General features: G+C 49.8%; 1 protein-coding gene and 1 long non-coding RNA gene across 2 annotated transcripts; one reads left to right on the forward strand and one right to left on the reverse strand.

The window, feature by feature from the left end:
- Positions 1-4112: 4112 nt before the first annotated feature.
- On the reverse strand, positions 4113-6255 carry LOC105862884 (uncharacterized). Its single transcript, XR_001150267.3, has 3 exons — positions 6101-6255; positions 5589-5662; positions 4113-4318 (listed from the first exon to the last, which is right to left on the reverse strand). It is a non-coding gene; the product is annotated as an uncharacterized LOC105862884 (long non-coding RNA).
- A 96-nt stretch (positions 6256-6351) lies between these two features.
- Positions 6352-16613, forward strand: SPATA3 (spermatogenesis associated 3). Its single transcript, XM_076006030.1, has 4 exons — positions 6352-6912; positions 12868-13039; positions 15056-15776; positions 16550-16613. The coding sequence occupies exons 1-3, from the start codon at positions 6474-6476 to the stop codon at positions 15159-15161; spliced, it is 717 nt and encodes a 238-aa protein (XP_075862145.1). The 5' UTR covers positions 6352-6473; the 3' UTR covers positions 15162-15776; positions 16550-16613.
- The last annotated feature ends 345 nt before the right edge of the window (positions 16614-16958 follow it).

The following is a 16958-nucleotide window of genomic DNA, read 5'->3' on the forward strand; positions in this document are numbered from 1 at the left end:
TGCCTGTAGTCCCAGCTACTCAGGAGGCTGAGGCAGCAGGATTGCTTGAGCCCAGGAGTCTGAGGTTGCTGTGAGCTAGGCTGACGCCACGGCACTCACTCTAGCCTGGGCAAAACAGCGAGACTCTGTCTCAAAAAAAATAAGATAAATGTTTAAACAATTTTTCAAAATAATTAATAAAAATTCCTCAGACCATGACTCAGTCTGGTCTAGTTAAGAAGTTTCCAAGTGTTATCAACAGACTCCTTTCCCCAATGACATTTCACAGGAAGCCCAATGTGACAACCCCAATAGGAGAGCAAGTGGCTCAAATGGGAGTGAGGCCTGGGGACCATCTGAGTCCCTCTCACTACTCCACTCGCCAACTTTTGGACTCAACCTTTTATTTGAGAAGGAACTTCCTGACTTTCCAAAGTTGTCAATAATTGCTTTTGTGAGATCTGAAATGGTAAAGGGATTATTCTCCCCTCCTCCTGGAGTCTTTTCTTCTCAATGTCCCTTTATTATGAAAATATTTTGTTATAATTTTTTCAATCAAAAAGTTACAAACCTTCAAGGGAAGGAAGGATTAGTCATTTGGTTAGAACAGAAGTTACCAACCTATTCTCACTGTACTCTTAAAACTGTATACCCAGAAGGCTTTGCAACCCGAAGACCTAAAACAAGCAGGGGGGGCTCGCTCTCCTTGCATTCCTTCGCTCACTATTCCTCTTCCCTCCCTCAAGCCCTCCCCCCACTCCTAGTCAGCATTAGCTTCCAGAAGCCAGTATATGCAGGAGGGTCAGTCCTACCTCTCTGCCACAGGGAGCCATGATCCCGTGTTCTGGCAGACACCTAAGATTTGCAGCCAGTGAGACCTGGGTCTAAACCCCAGACCTACCATTCAGCAGCTGACGGAATCTGGACAAGTTACTTAGCCTCTCTGAGCCTCCGTGTCTGCGTCTGTAACTCACGAGTGGCGCTCTCCCCGCAGCTGGGCTGCATAAGGATAGCACTCAGCATATGGGAGTCTGGGGCCTCTACTCCTTCCAGAACTGGAACTTCCCAATTTAGGACTTTTTGATATATTTGGTTTAGAAAGCAGAGGTCAAGCCCTGGCCCAGGTAGGGCCTCCTACCTCTCACAGTAATCTAAATCCTGAGACAGTCACCCCCCACATACACACACCCAGGTCTACCTGGAAAAGCCAAGGCCAGTATGGTGGGTTGGCAGGTCTGAGTCATCCTGGATGAAAGCCTAGCATCATTTTTCAGTACAGTGACCCAGGCCACTAGAGAAAGGCGGCCAGCAAATTCCACTGACTTTTCAGATGTGCTGAATAAAGGGGAAGGGGCAGGTAATGTTCTCACCCACACTTCCCAGGTGGAAGGTGAGTTGAGTTCATTGGGCCAAGGCTGAAAAACCTGAGGAGGGAAAGAAAGTATCCCCAGCACTGCCCACTCTCGTTCTGCGAAGCTGCTTGCTGGGCTTTCTGTCTTCTAGAAGCTCCCACGGCCTAGAGCTCCTGGGGTTTTTAGCAGGATTCCAGCTCAGGGTTTTCTGGTTAACAGCTTGCTTTTTGGAGACTTTTATTTTAATATTTTAAAAAAGTAACTTGGCAAAGCTTATTTTTTAAAAGATGAACAAAGGGAACAATTTTCCCTACCATTGGGTTCCCAGTCTCTAACTGGGCACTAATCACAGCTGGCATTAAACCATCATCCAACAGCAACTTCCCTAAGTTAGATTTCCAAGGAGTAGCAGGGCGGAGGGCCTTGGCCACGACAGGTAGAGGCAGGGTGCTGGGGTATTGTGACATGCTCTGGGCAAGGGCAGATTTCCCTTGGCCGACGGGGGCTGGAGGCCCAGAGGGACAAGGAAGCGGATCGGACATGAAGCAGCGGCCTGGGGCCCAGCCCCCCGGCGCCCCCCAGGAGGAGAAGGCTGAGGCGCAGCCACAGGCTCCGGCCCAGCCTCTGGAGGACCGCGGCCGGGTGCTGCTGGTGAGCGAGTACTGGACGCAGGAGGAGTGCTGCACGACCCTGCAGGACCTTCTGGGGGACTCCCCGACCGGTCAGCCCTCCGGACCCTCGTCCAGCCGAGCCACCAACCGCCACACCAGCTCCAGCAACTGCGCCACGCGCCCGCCCAAGCGCTCCGGCGACAGCTCCGCGAACGGCGACGACTGCCCGGCGGCGAAGTTGCAACGCTTCACCGAGGAGACGCGACCCCGCGGGCGCGAGGCCGAGGACCCGCGCGAGGAGCCCGGGGCTCCGCCTGGGACCCTGGCACCCACGGCAGCAGAGAAGGACGCGGTGGCGGCGGGACGCGGGGCCCCGCGGCCGCGGGCAGCGCCGGCCGAGCGGGGCGCGCGGCTGCTGCTGGTGCTGTGCCGCGCGTCGGCGCTGAGCTCGCAGCTGCCGCGGCTGCAGCTGCTCCTGCAGCAGGTGCGCGCCCGGGACCGCCGCCAGCCCGCCGCGCTCGTCGGCATCATCGTGCAGCCGCAGGGCCACGAGGAGGCCGAGGCGCGCCGCCGCATGGAGACCCTGCTCTGCGGCGTCTTCGAGCCGCACAGTCCCGTCGTGGAGGTGCACACGGCCGTGTTCTGCCCCGGCCGCCCCGAGGGCACCCTGGACGTGCAGCGCGCCGCCGGCCAAGCGCCCAGGGTGCCCCTAGTGGATCGGGAGACCCAGACCGACGGTGAGGGCCCTTCCTGGGAACACCCCGTGGGCGCCCCTGGGAGGGGGGACGCTCAAATACGGAATCCTGTCCCCTGACCCTGCTGCCCCCCACCCGCACCAGTAGTGGACAAACCCCCAATGCCACTGCCTCTCTCCTGGCGCCTCCAGGAGTTTGGGGTATGGTTTGGGGTCCAGGTGAACTAGGTGTGCTCGCTGGGGCCATCTCAGAGTCAGAGTGTTCTAAGTAATTTAGTTCAGAGGGCTGCACCTCCCACTCACTCACCCCGCCCACAACTTGGAGCATCGTCTCCCACTACTTGGAATCATGCTTTTGTAACGTATCGATTTGGGGTTTTGTAGGACCAGGGGCCCCTTCCTCCTCTCCACATCCACTTACTCCTTGCTTAGTTCTTTAGTCTTCTTCAGGGAATAATAATTACAATAAAAGCATGCCTATTGCCGGCCAGGCTCTCTTCTAAAGCCTGTTCACGTCTAATCCTCACAACAACCCTCTAAGGATGGTACTTTCTTATAGGTGGCCTCCTGCAGAATTCTAACTCCCCACCTTGGAGATTCCTATCAGGGAGGGAATCCAGGCCTGTGGCTCCAGGTGATTAATCTATGGGTCTGACGGAGCTCAGCAGCAGGCTCTTGAATGGGCGCCAAGTACTGTATCTTCTGTGCTAAAAGCCCCTGCCGGCTCCACCTTTCCAGGGGCCACAGTAGGGACTGAGGAAGCGCTCTGGGGGGAGAGGCCAAAGCCCGGGATACTCCAGCCTCTGCCACCCTCCAGCTGGTGACCAAAGCACGTTGTCCTCTCTGTGGACGTTTCCTTCCTATGTGGCATGTGAGAGTGAAGGGCCATTGATGCCTAAGGTGCCATTCAGCTTCAGGACAAAAGGTGACATGGTTGTTCTGGGTGCCCAGGACACATCCCGAGGACAGGAACCATCAGTGGCCATCTGGGTGAGGACTGTAACCCCCTCAGGACCTTAGCCTGACTAACTTCAGATTCCATCAGACTCGTTCTTCTCGCTCTCCTAAATAGTCTGCGGTATCTTCACATGGCTGGCACACATGGTTCGGACAGCCCCTTGCCTGTGGATCATTCTAACCACGATCTTCAGATCTTCAGCTGAGGCCGGAAAATTCCCAGTCCATCTTTGAAACCAGCCCTTTAATGGTGAAGTCTGGGAGTGCCTTGTCCCTGCCACCCACAGGCGCCTGCCTGCTCTCACAGCTCCCTGCTGTCTCCCTCCCACCTGCACCTTCGCTCACTTCGAGCAGCTTGCGCTGAGCCCCTCCTCTGCACGGTGGCCCTCTGTGGTACCCACAGTCCAGGGGTCGGGAATGAGAGAGAAAACAAGGACAGAAATAATTCTAATGTTGTGCAGATTGTGATTGGTGTCATACAAACAGTTGCTCTGAGTCTCAGGGAAAGACGGCTTCCAGTTGGGGATCTCAAGAAAGGCTTTATTAAGAGATGGATCCACTTGACCATGGGAAATGTTTTGACAAAGATGAGGGTTAGTGATGGAGGGGAAGGGCTTCAGAAAATGCAGGAAAGTCAGGCCTGTTCATAAGACTTCTGGTGCTCATGGTTGGCTAGAGCCGGACACAGGTAGCAGCGTGGTGGCAATTAAGCCTGGGGCAGTGAGCTGTGATCAGATTATACCAGAGTCAGGCTTCTGGGCTAGGAATTTGTGCTCAAGCCGAAGGCAGAGAGACCATGGAAGACATTCTAGTAAGGAGCCATTGCAGTGCCATTCTTCCTCGTCCTTCTGGGACCACCTCTCATTGTCCCGTGACCGCGCTCTCCCTGCTTCCTGGGACCACCCTTCCTAACGAACCCACACATACTTTTGCTGCCGCCATAGAAAAACTCCCCACTTATCCCTAAGCCTGCCCTCTGTGTCTCCTCCACCTCTATCCTGGGGGACACAGACCTGTTCTCTGTGCATCGTTTGGGCCTGTCGGGTGAAATGGAATGTTTCTTTCATTGCTACCTGTATGTGTCTGCCCCCATCTCAGTCATTTAAACTGATGGTTCTCAACCAGGAGCAATTTGACACCCCACCCCACCCACGGGGGACTTTTGGCAATGTCTGGAGACATTTTGGGGTTGTCATGGGGTAGGAGGAAGTGCTAGTAGATACAGGCCAGAGATGCTGGTAAAATTCTTGCAATACACGGGACAGGCTCCCACGGCAAAGAATCACCCAGCCCTAAGTGCCAGTCGGGCTGAGGGTGAGAAACCCTAATTTAAACCAGGTTGAGGCCTTCAGTCAAAGCCCATTGGTACCTGAAAACCCAGTTAGGAGTCCCAGACCTGTTTGCTAAACCCCAACGGGGTTCCTGACTTGGGTTTCCAGGCTCTCTGATTCCAACTGGGATCCCCTCTCGGGACCCATTGTCGTGACTTCAGGGAATTGCCACATTCTCCTAGACTCATCTGCTCCCTGCACCTCCTCATGCCAAAGTCAACCAAATACAACCCAGCACGCTCAGTCTGAGGTTCCCTTTAGTTCTAACCCTTCATGCCATTGCTTGTTTGTTTTCTTCAATCTTCTCAGGGATTTTTTAATTCATTAACTTTGAAGCCTGTATAATTATCTGCCTCCCTATTGCCTTCCGGGGCCATGAAAAGGTAGAACCCTGCGCTGGAATTTAGCCCTGCCCAAGGCCGCTGTGTGGCCTTGGAAAAGCAGCTCAACTTCCTCAACCTTAGTGTCCTCTTCTGCAAGAAGATAATAGTTAAGGTCTTTTCAGGCTCTAGAAGCCCTAAAATAGGTCCTGTCATTCCACGATTGGCCCTGTGTGGGGATTCCTGTGAGCCCTTTTTGTGCTAGGTCTGCCCTAAACCTCATCCTGGGGCTCAGTATTGTCCCCTCAGGCTGTAGGTCATGGGTTTAGCAGTCACATGCTCACCTAAGTCGTGCAAGTAGAGTTTTCCAATCTGCAGGCCTTTTATGTGGCAAAGTGTGAGGTTTCCCTCTTCCATCCTAAAATGAAAATCACATTAATTTAAAGAAAGCTTTGTGGTTCCCTGCTCGCCCTACCAGTTTGGAGTTTGGGAGATGGTCAGTCTGGGGTTGCCAATGTAATGAGTTTGAGAAAGTTTTAGTTTTCTGAATGGCTGTTATGTCTTCTAGGAAAATTCTCCGCCAAATGCAAGCGTTCTTGTAAAAGTAGGGGTACCCGCTCCAGGCCCGAGAAGGCTTTGGGGGAAGGGGAAGGTTACTGTGAGATGGTGGAAGGCTCTGGGCCACAGACAGTGAAGCCTTCAAAGAAGCTCCAAATCTTCAGGAAAGTGACCTAAAACTCATAAAATGCATCATGAGCACAGATTTTTTTTTCTTTTTTTTTTTTTGGTATGTGGAAACCAGTGACAGAGCTGAGCATCACATGCTGCGTGTCTAAGAGCAAAACAGATAGCTCACATGAACTCAGGAACACGCCAGCAGAGAGGTGTCTGAAGGTGGCGCTCCGGTCACAGAATTGTGGTTGTCACCGGCCTCACAACCAGGCACAACCAGGCCTGTGAGGGGCAGGGCAGCCGCTGCCCTCTCTCTGTCCCCGCAGCTCGGGAGGAGGGAGGACACCTTGCTGGTGTCTGCAGAGAAGACTGTCCCCGGAGCCCTGCCATGGGAGCCACCCTGGCTTCTATGACCTCACAGGAGGTGCGGGTGACTGTCCTCTGTGGGGCCTGGGTCCAGTCGGGGGGCCAGAGCCAGACTCCTCAGGCAGAGGGCACACGGTTCCTGCAGGAGGGAGCCAGGAGACCAGGCAGCTCCATGTAGGTCCACGTTTAGGATGGGAGGCCCCGCCATGAAGAAGGTCAAGAAGAAAAAGGTAGAGGCCCGACGCCGCCGAGACTCGAACTCCCACCACTCCACCTCGCCGCGCTCTGAGTCCGCCTCACAGCAGCCCAGCCCCAAGGGCCTCTCGAGGAAGCCCAGCCCCGAGTCCCCCTCACGGAAGCTGCGCCTGGAGCCCGCGCCACCGAAGCCCAGCCCCGAGGCCACGCCGCTGAAGCTCAGCTCTGAGCCCATTCCGCTGAGGCCCAGCCCGGAGTCCACCCTGCAGAGAACCAGCCCGGAGTCCTCTCTGCAACAATCTAGCCTTGAAACCACCTCCCAGGAGCATGCCCCGCAAGCTTTTTCAGCTTCCAATATCCGCCGCTTCTCTGGGAGCCTATGTCCGACCGCTGACACCAGCCTAGTCCCTCAATTCCAGAAAACAAGGACAACAGGTGGGCCATCTTCTAGCTTGAGCAGTCCTAGCCTTCCTGCTGGTGGAGGCCCAGGGGCAGCCCAGAGGCTGGTGCAGGGTTAGGAGCGTGGTGCAAGGTTAACATGTATTCTGGAACTGTGCTTGTGACGTGTGAAGGTTTGTTTTTTGTTTCTACCCAAGAGACCAGGATGCCTGGGTTTTGTCATTCCCTACCATCCTGGGTCTCATTGAAGACAACCACACACATATATTGTAGTAATACTTGTTCATTAGAAGTCAGTAGTGCCTTGTGACTGCTAAAAAATAAAAAACCAAGGTTGCATTAATAGAAGTATATGGTTTAGAGCAAGGGAGGTGGTCATATTCCCTTATATCCGGCTATCCTTGTGGGCTGTAAAAGGTGCCAAAAAAACTAGTTCAAAGAAGATAGTCCAGGTTAAGGGGTCCAGGTAGGCAAGAACCATTTGGCGTATGACAGTTGGTTGAGGGAACTGGAGGATATCACTCTGCCGGGTAGATGTGAGTAGCCTTGTTCCATGTTGTCCCCGTAGGTCTGATTAAGGGCCCATGGATAGGGTAGCCAGATAAAGTATAAGATTCCCAGTTAAATTTTAATTTTACATAAACAACTAATAATTTTTTAGTATGTGTATCTCAGCACCCTGTATTTTTATTTGCTAAAATGGCAACCTTATCCATGGAAGACACTTGAGACAAATTTCTGCTCAACATTAAAAACTTTGGGAAAATTAGCTCTGTCTGAAAATGCAATGGCTGTTGGGAAAAGTGGTTCCGCATCTTCTTGGGAGCCAAACAGAGTCTGAACAAGCATTGGATTGTGTAGAGGGAATTCAAGTGAAGTTTAGGAAGTGGGCTGGTTTATCCTAACAATAATTGGTGACAGCTAATTTTTATCACTTAGCATTTACTGTGTACCTCTCATTCAGCTCAGCTGTCTGAGTTAATCTTCTCATTTGACAGTCCTACGAAGAAGGTTCTGTTATCTCTGTTTTATAGATGGGGAAACTGAGGCTTATAGGAGTTAAACAACTCACTCTTTTTTTTTTATTTTGGTATATTATGGGGGTACAGATTTTAAGGTTTCAATAAATGCCCATTTCCCCCTCCCCCCACAAGTCTGAGTCTCCAGTATGACCATCCCCCAGATGGTGCACATCTCACTCATTATGTATGTATATACCCGCCCCCTCCCCCCTGCCCAGTACACTATTACTGTAGTACCTATGTGTCCACTTAGGTGCTGCTCAGTTAATACCAGTTTGCTGGTGAGTATATGTGATGCTTGTTTTTCCATTCTTGGGAAACTTCACTTAGTAGTATGGGTTCCAGCTCTAACCAGGAAAATATAAGATGTGCTATATCACCATTGTTTCTTAGAGCTGCATAGTACTCCATGGTATACATATATCACATTTTATTAATCCATTCTTGGATTGATGGGCACTTGGGCTGTTTCCACAGTCTTGCAATTATGAATTGTGCTGCTATAAACATTCGAGTGCAGGTGTCTTTTTTGTAGAGTGTCACTGAATCTTTTGGGTAGATGCCCAGCAATGGGATTGCTGGATCAAATGGTAGATTCACTTGTATCGCTTTAAGGTATCTCCATATTGCTTTCCACAGAGGTTGAACCAGTTTGCAGTCCCACCAGCAGTGTAGGAGTGTTCCTCTCTCTCCGCATCCACGTCAGCATTTATTGTTCGGAGACTTTTTGATAAAGGCCATTCTCACTGGGGTTAAGTGATATCTCATTGTGATTTTGATTTGCATTTCCCTGATGATTAGAGATCTCGAGCATTTTTTCATATGTTTGTTGGCCATTCTTCTGTCTTCTTTAGAAAAGTTTCTGTTCAAGTCCTTTGCCCACTTTGTAATAGGGTTATTTGATTTTTTCTTGCTGATTTTCGTGAGTTCTAAGTATATTCTAGTTATCAGCCCCTTATCGGATGCGTAGGATGCAAAAATTTTCTCCCATTCTGTAGGTTGTCTGTTTACTTTCATGACTATTTCTTTGGCTGTGCAGAAGCTTTTTAGTTTGATCATGTCCCATTTATTTATTTTTGTTGCTGCTGTGATTGCCTTTGGGGACTTCTTCATAAACTCTTTGTCTAGGCCGATGTCTAGGAGAGTGTTTCCAACATTTTCCTCTACAATTCTAATAGTTTCATACCTTAGGTTTAAGTCTGTTATCCAGTGTGAGTTGGTTTTTGTGAGAGGTGAAAGGTGTGGGTCCTGCTTTAGCCTTCTACAAGTGGCTATCCAGTTTTCCCAGCACCATTTATTGAAAAGGGATTCTTTTCCCCAGTGTATGCTTTTGTCTGCTTTGTCAAAGATTAGATGGCTATATGAGGATGGTTTTATATCAGGATTCTCACATCTGTTCCACTGGTCAATATTTCTATTTTTGTGCCAATACCAGATTGATTTAATTACTACAGCTTTGTAGTATAGTTTGATATCTGGCATATTAATGCCTCCCATTTTGTTTTTGTTGCCTAGAATTGCTTTTGATATTCGGGGTCTTCTTTGGTTCCATACGAAGCGTAAAATTATTTTTTCTATATCTGTGAAAAATGCTGATGGGATTTTAATAGGTATTGCATTGAATCTGTAGATCAGTTTGGGTAGTATAGACATTTTAATGATGTTGAGTCTGCCGATCCACGAGCATGGTATAGATTTCCATCTGTTTACATCCTCTGCTATTTCCTTCCTCAGTGTTTCATAGTTCTCCCTCTAGAGGTCTTTTATCTCCTTGGTTAAGTATATTCCTAAGTACTTTAATTTCTTTGTTGCTATTGTGAAGGGAATTGAGTCTTTGATTTGGTTCTCAATTAGATTGTTGTTGGCGTATATGAATGCCTCTGATTTCTGTGTATTGATTTTGTATCCTGAGACTTTACTAAATTCATTTATCAGTTCCAGGAGCTTCTTGGCTGAATCTTTGGGGTTTTCTAGATATAATATCATATCATCAGCAAACAGTGAAAGTTTGATCTCTTCTGCCCCTATTTGGATACCTTTAATTCCATTTCCCTGTCTGATTGCTGTAGCCAGGACTTCCAGCACTATGTTGAATAGAAGTGGAGATAGTGGGCAGCCTTGTCTGGTTCCGATTCTAAGTGGGAATGCTTTCAGTTTTTCCCCATTCAGTATGATGTTGGCTATGGGTCTGTCATACATGGCTTGTATCATTTTTAGGTATGTCCCTTCTATGCCTATTTTATTAAGTGCTCGTATCATGAAAGGGTGTTGAATTTTGTCAAAGCTTTTTCTGCATCTATTGAAAGAATCATGTGGTCTTTGTTTTTGCTTCTGTTTATGTGGTGAATTGCATTTATAGATTTACATATGTTGAACGTATGTTGAACATCCCTGCATCCCTGGGATGAAGCCCACTTGGTTGTGATGGATTATTTTTTTGATAAGCGTCTGGATTCAGTTAGCTAAGATTTTGTTGAAAATTTTTGCATCTATATTCATTAGGGATATTGGTCTGTAGTTTTCTTTTTTTGTTGCATCCTTTCCTGGTTTTGGTATCAGAGTAATATTCGCTTCATAAAGGCTGTTGGGGAGGTCTCTGTTCTTCTCGATGAACAACTCACTCTTGAGGAGGCTCCGGTGGCACTCAGAGAGGAAGCTCAGTCTGTTCTTGACTCCGAAATCCTCACTCTTAACCACAGCACTGACCTTTCAATTCCAGGAGACCTGATGGTCTCCCCGAGAGAAAGAACCTCCTTCTCTGAGTGTCTCCTGGATCTGCTGTGAACCACTGCCATGGCTCTGTGGCCACAGCTTACCCCTCTGGGCTGGCGTGGGTGTAAAATAGATGAGAGATGTGAGAGAGAGTGCTAAATCCAAGGTGTAGCCATGCCAATAATCTTTCTGTGGCCAAAAATCAATCCATTCTTGATATGCGGTAATGATTTTGAGTGTTACATGTTGCATATATTGTGATCATCAGCCACCGAGATACACATTTCTGCATTATGGTCTTCAGAACTGGTATCCATAGAAAGTAAAATTTTCCATTCCCAAATCTTTTATTGAATGCACGTGACTCTCCCCAGAGAATAGTTTGGCTTATTGAGGAGGCAATCAAAAAGCGTTGATGGTGTGACAGTGGTTACAGTGGACACCCCAGGCTTCTTCCAAAGGTTTCTTTCCTTAGAGCCAGAATGGGGGGGGGGTGTTGGAGATACAGGATGAGGAACTGTACTTCCTAAAATCCAAGCCTTTTTGTATGCAGAAATTAATGTAGCTCAAGAAAACAGAAGTCTTCCACTAGGAAGGCTATGATCAAAAGATGAGCACTAACAAGTGTTAATGAGGATGCAGAGAGATTGGAGCCCCATACACTGCTGGTGGGAATGTAACGTGGTGCAGCTGCCATGGAAACAGTCTGGCACTTCCTCAGAGGAACATGAAGTCACCATATAACCCAGCAGTTGCACTCCTGGGTATACACCCAAGAGAATTAAAAATATACACCCACACTAAAACTTGTACACAAATGTTCACAGCAGCATTCATAATAACCAAAAAGTGTAAACAACCCAAATTTCCATAAACTGATGAATGGATAAGCAAAGCAAATATGAAATACCACAATACAATGAAATCATATTTGGCAATAAAAGGAGACGATGTGCTGATACATGCTGTGACACAGATGAACCTTGAAAACATTAGGCTACAGAAAAGAAGCCAGTTCTCAAAAAACTCCACATGTTATATGATCCCATTTACATGAAATGCTCAGAATAGTGCAAATTTATTGCCAGTGAGGGGAGGGGAGCACGGGGAGAGACAGATAATAGTGATGGGGTTTCTTTTGCGGGAGATGAAAATGTTCTGAAATTAGTGGTGATGGTCAAACAACTTTGTAAATACACTGAAAACCACTGAACACTCCAAAAGGGTGATGTTACGGCCTGGGAATTATATTTTGATTTATTATAAAAATGTTTTTTAAACTAAAAAAAAAAAAAGATAAGTATTGCCTTTAGAATCCTCCTTTTCCCCATCCCAGGAAAACTGTGTCATGGGCAGATCTAAGCAGAAAGTGTATTGAGTCTGCGGAGTTGACCGTGGGCTTCATGAGCTTAGGGTTCGCAGAATGTGTCGCTCCATCAAGAAGCTGAGTAGGAAACAGTAACAGGAGGGGATTATCCAGCCAGAAATTCTCTTGCCCAGCAACACAGCGTGCCTTCTCTGAGCTCTGCTGGGATCTACACCAGAGGAGGACAGAAATGGGAGATAAGTTTGGGAAAGTATTTCCCGCGCTATACACCAGAGCAGTGGTTGTCTTCTGGGTGGATCAACATTATAAATGGAACATGGCAGCTCCAGTTCCAGGAATCTCAGTGCAACCTCTCATGGGGTGAGCAGTCACCCGCACGTTTGACTTTCTACAAATTCCGTGGCAAGAGTTTTCACTGAATTAAAAGTTAAAAGTCCTGAGTTGAAGACCACTTCTGCAATCTACTCATTACAAGGGCACATCCCTTATATTCTTTGAGCCTCAGTTTCCTTATTTGTAAAACGAGACTAACAATATTCCACTTCACAGGATTGTTGTGACAATTAAATGAGATGGAAAGCGATGTGACGTACGGAGCACCGACAGGTGTAAGCTATCACATGCTATGACAGTTATCACCATTATTGTTGCTAGGTAGCACCAGTCTATATAGAACAGCCACTTTCCCATGCAGTTAGTTGTCTCTTCCATTGGGTAAGAGGACCTTTTGCAGAAGAACTGCCTTCCTTGGGCGGTTCTGTCCCAAATCTTCGTGGATGCCTTTAGAAAGTCTAGGGCTTCCCCCGGTGATCTTGCCGCTGCCACGTGAGCAGCTTGGTTGTTGGTGGAGCCTGCGGGGACTGTGTTCCAGGCTGTGCTCAGCCTCCTCGTGCAGGTGCATCCTCATCTCTCTCCTTCTCTGTCCCCCAGGGCCTGAGACGCTTGTGGGCCCGTATTCCTGCTCCTGTGCCGCATGCCCCGGCAGCAACGCTTGCTGCCGTCGTCTGGGGCTGTGCCATAGCCGCATCTTCGATGTCCTTCTGCCCCGGGACTGGCAGTTCGTACCAGGGAGAGGAATCCCGAGCCTCCTCACCTTCTACAGGTTCTGATTACAGGGAGCTGGAACCTCAGGGCACACAGTTCCCAGGGCCAGGCTCTGTCCCCAGACCTTATTAGCAACCGTGTGTAACTTCCTTCCTCTTGGGAAGCCCTCCCTCTGGGTTACCACTCCTGCGTTTGGCAGGCAGGGCCCTTTCTGGCCGGCCCCACCCCAGGTGCCTGCCTGCACAGAGAGCTGCCAGTTTGCAATTCCATCCTGGGAATTGCTTCTTTATAGAGATTTCATTTTTCTCTTCTCCAGAGGCACCCTCCCCTCCTGAGAGCACACTCTCCTCAGCCCTTATAAATTCCATGTCGCTCTGGCCTTTCACCTCCTTGGCCTTCTCCATGCCCGTACCACAGGCCGGGGCCCTAGGCTTCTGGCCTGCATGTGAATCTCCCCCAGAATCTAGTGATAGAAACTGATTCTAACTCACACGCCCCATCCACACAATAGCACGACCTCAGCCCCCTTCGGAGTGCTGTCAGGCTCTTTCTGGAAGTCCCCACAGGGGACAGGTGTCCCCAGGTTGGTGTGGCAGTGGCAGCCCACAAGGCATCACCCACAGTATCTGCCCTTCTTTTCTCTTCTACAAAGCCAGGAGAAATGTCATAGCTGCTGCTGTCCTTCAGGGAAGACCCTGTCCAGGTCAGGGGAACAGACTGAAGATGTCACCGTTCTTCAGTGCATGGTCCGGGAGGGGCCTCACCCACACACCTCAGGGGCTGACACATCTCCAGGAAGAGGCCCTTCCCCTTGGGGACCCACACCCCTAGCCCTGGAGCAGAGCCCACCCCACCCCCATCCTGTTCCTCCCCGAGACAGTCCCCTCCCCTGTCTGTACTGAAAAATTCCATCTCTCCTACATCTGAAAAGAAGCCAACACACATGGGGCATGTAGGGAGAACATGCCTGGAGCCAAAACATACTCAGCCACCTACTAAGTTCCCTCAAGGAAGGGCCTGCCTGCCACACGCTTAGCACTGCCACATCATGCCAAGGGTTCATAGTGTAAAACCAGCAAGTGTTATTGAAGGAAACCTCCTCTGCCTGGGCTATTAGGTACTATGAGGGAAACCAGAACAGGGAACTTTGCCCTTAAAATGTGGACAGTCTGCATGGTAGGCCTTTAGAAACTCAGATGTGAGATAGAAAAGGCTCCGTGTCCTGCAGGAGAGGCTCCACGGGTTTCAGAACAAGAGAGCGCTTGCTTCTGAACGGGAGTCCAGGTGGATGTTGTAGTACCAACAGCACATAAGCCGAGTCCAGAAGGATCTTGGGGTCCTCTATGGCTTCAAATGCAAAGGGGGAGCCTTCTAGGGGGATGGAAAGGCAGAAGCAAGGCTCAGAATTAGGAAAGTGACAGGGGAAGGGAGGAGACCCAGTCCGGCCAGGGTAAAACCTGTAGTCTTAATACTGTTCAAAGTTTAGCACCTGCATCCACAATCTTTGCATTTCTCAATGGGGTGTAGTGTTGGCTCCTGGCTTTAAACACACATTCATATTAAGTGAGAATTCCTACTTTAGTAGGATTTTTATCAAAATGGACATTGCATTTTGGAATGCCTTGCTCACAATTATTAGCGTAATCATCTATTTTCCCTGCCGTTGTAGTGGGTGTAGTATGTTAATATTATTTCCTGAGGTTTCTTCTCTCTAAAATGGAGTGAAATGATAGAACCTACCTTACAGGGTTGTTGTGAGGCTTGAGGAAGACACTGGGTGAGAGGTGTTTAGCAGGAGGCCTGGCAGGGCACCCTCGACCGCCCTCCTGACCTGTTCCCCTCTGCACGGCCAGGGCCACCGGCGCCCCAGGCCGGCTCATCCTCAGAGCCCGGGCAACCTTGTGGTAGGGATTTGTGGGGGGATTAAGTGTTCTCCTGAGAGGAAGATGGACGGTGGGGAGCTGGGCAATTCCCACAGTGCCGAGGGGACCGCGTGGTTTCCACTTTCTCCTGCCCGTCGTCGGGCACTGAAGCCCGGCTTCCCGTGACCCCTGCTTTCTGCTTTGCTCTACAGAAAACCTTCAAGAAAACTCGCCAGTGCTCGTGACTCGTGTCCTCCAAGCCCTCGGGACTGTTGCTGTGGCTCTAGGGGCCCTGGGAGCTGCCTACTACATAACTGACACCTTGTGAACAATCCCCCAGGCCCACGGTCCGCCAGGTGCGTGGAGCCCTGGCACTTCTCTGAATAGAGGTGGCCTTTACAGCTGGCCCAAGCTTCCAGCCTCTCAAGCAAAGCTTAAGAGCTGACTGACTTGTTCCTGGCCTCAGGGTCTGCTGGCATGACTCTCGCAGGCGACCCTGGCTGCCCTCAGACGGAGCCTGTGCCCAACTGGTTCCAATGAGCTTTCCCCGCCTGCCTGCCCTGCTGCTTTTGTCGGATTGTCGCTGCAGTGACTACTTGCAATCCAGTGGCGGGATCAGCATTAACCGGCAATGAGTGCGTGAGATGTGTTTGAACCAGCAGACCCCGGCTTCTTCCAGACCTGCCTTTGCCAGAGCCCAGGCTGTGGTGTCATCTCCTCGTGTCATTTAACTGACGCTGTGGGTCTAAGGGTCTAATTAAAGCCCTGACGTTTTAGTGCTTATTAGGAACAAAGGAGGTTGAGTTATCACAACTAGATTAGACCAGTCTAGACCTACCTCCAGCCCTGGGTTGGGGCTGCGTCCCTCCAGCTGGGCAAAGCAGGGATGGGCATCGAAACCAGCCGGGCTCCTGCCAACAAGGAGGGAGTGAGGTGGGTGCATGTCTTGGTGGGCGCTGGGGAGGTAGCAGAGGGCCAGCGACCACAGCAGGAAAGAGTGGTTTTAGAAGGCAATTTAGCCGTTCCCAGGATGGACTTGAACACGCACGGAAGTGCTTTAGCCAGTGAAAGCCGCCCTGGAATTAGCGTGAAAGTCAGTGTGGGGTGACACAGGTGCACTGCAGGGGTACATGGGACCCTCCTGACCCCTGAGACTCAGCTCTCAGTCACTGTGGAAGGGAAATCCGCCGTTGGATGTCCTTCTCTGCCTGCAGAGTAAAGAAGCATCTGATGACAGTAGCAGAGCTGCCTCCTCTTTAGGGAAAGATGCTTCTAGAATGTTCTTTCCTAAAGCTTGGGGAACCTCTCCCTCGGCTGATGAGAAGGCACCAACAGCAAGGGGCTTCTTTCCCACCTCTTTCGGGCACCGAATGTGATCAAACTCCCCACCACAACCTGGCTTTGGGGAGGGAGGTTCCACCGAATCTGGGGGGGGGCGGGGAGGAAACAGGGGAGGCGCTGGCCCTGGCTGAGCTGGTACATGCCAGGCGCTGTGCAAAGGGTGTCACTGCCAGGCGGGTTTGGCTGAAAGGAGGGAGAGTGGACATGAAGAGTGGAAGAAATGTGAATCCTAAATGATTTATTTTTCCACCGAAGAATCGAAGCTGCTGAACCCTCACCGTGAGGTTGTAAAACTGAAAAGCCACCAGAGTTCCAGGTCACGGGGTTGTGTCTATGCTAATGGCTCTGTCCTTATTTTTTTACAGATCCAGTTTCCATCAAAGGATCTCACTTGTCACCAAAATAAAAAAAAAAAAAAAAAGAAACAAAAGAATCCTGTTTTTCTATTGTGTTTTACTCTGAGAGGTAAAAGTTGGACTTGGCAAATGGGTAGGGAGGTACCTGTGGGGGCCCTGGTGATTTTTTGAGCCACAGGTCAATCAGAGTGGGAGCCTGTCATTCCTGCTTAGGGCCTCAGACCCAAGGGGGAACAACTTTCTGTGCACACACCCACAGAACAAATGATTGGTTTTAGATTTTCCCGCTGTAAAAGAAGGAATTATAAAGCCTAATTCAATACCTAACATCAATCGTCACTTGTGTCCCGTGGTGGTCCCAGTTAGCAGGAACAGTAGAAATGTGCTGGCTCCCTGTACCTTGGAGGACACAGGCCCT

The sequence above is a fragment of the Microcebus murinus genome, chromosome 8 (genome assembly GCF_040939455.1).
Source record: "Microcebus murinus isolate Inina chromosome 8, M.murinus_Inina_mat1.0, whole genome shotgun sequence".
Lineage (NCBI taxonomy): Eukaryota > Metazoa > Chordata > Mammalia > Primates > Cheirogaleidae > Microcebus > Microcebus murinus.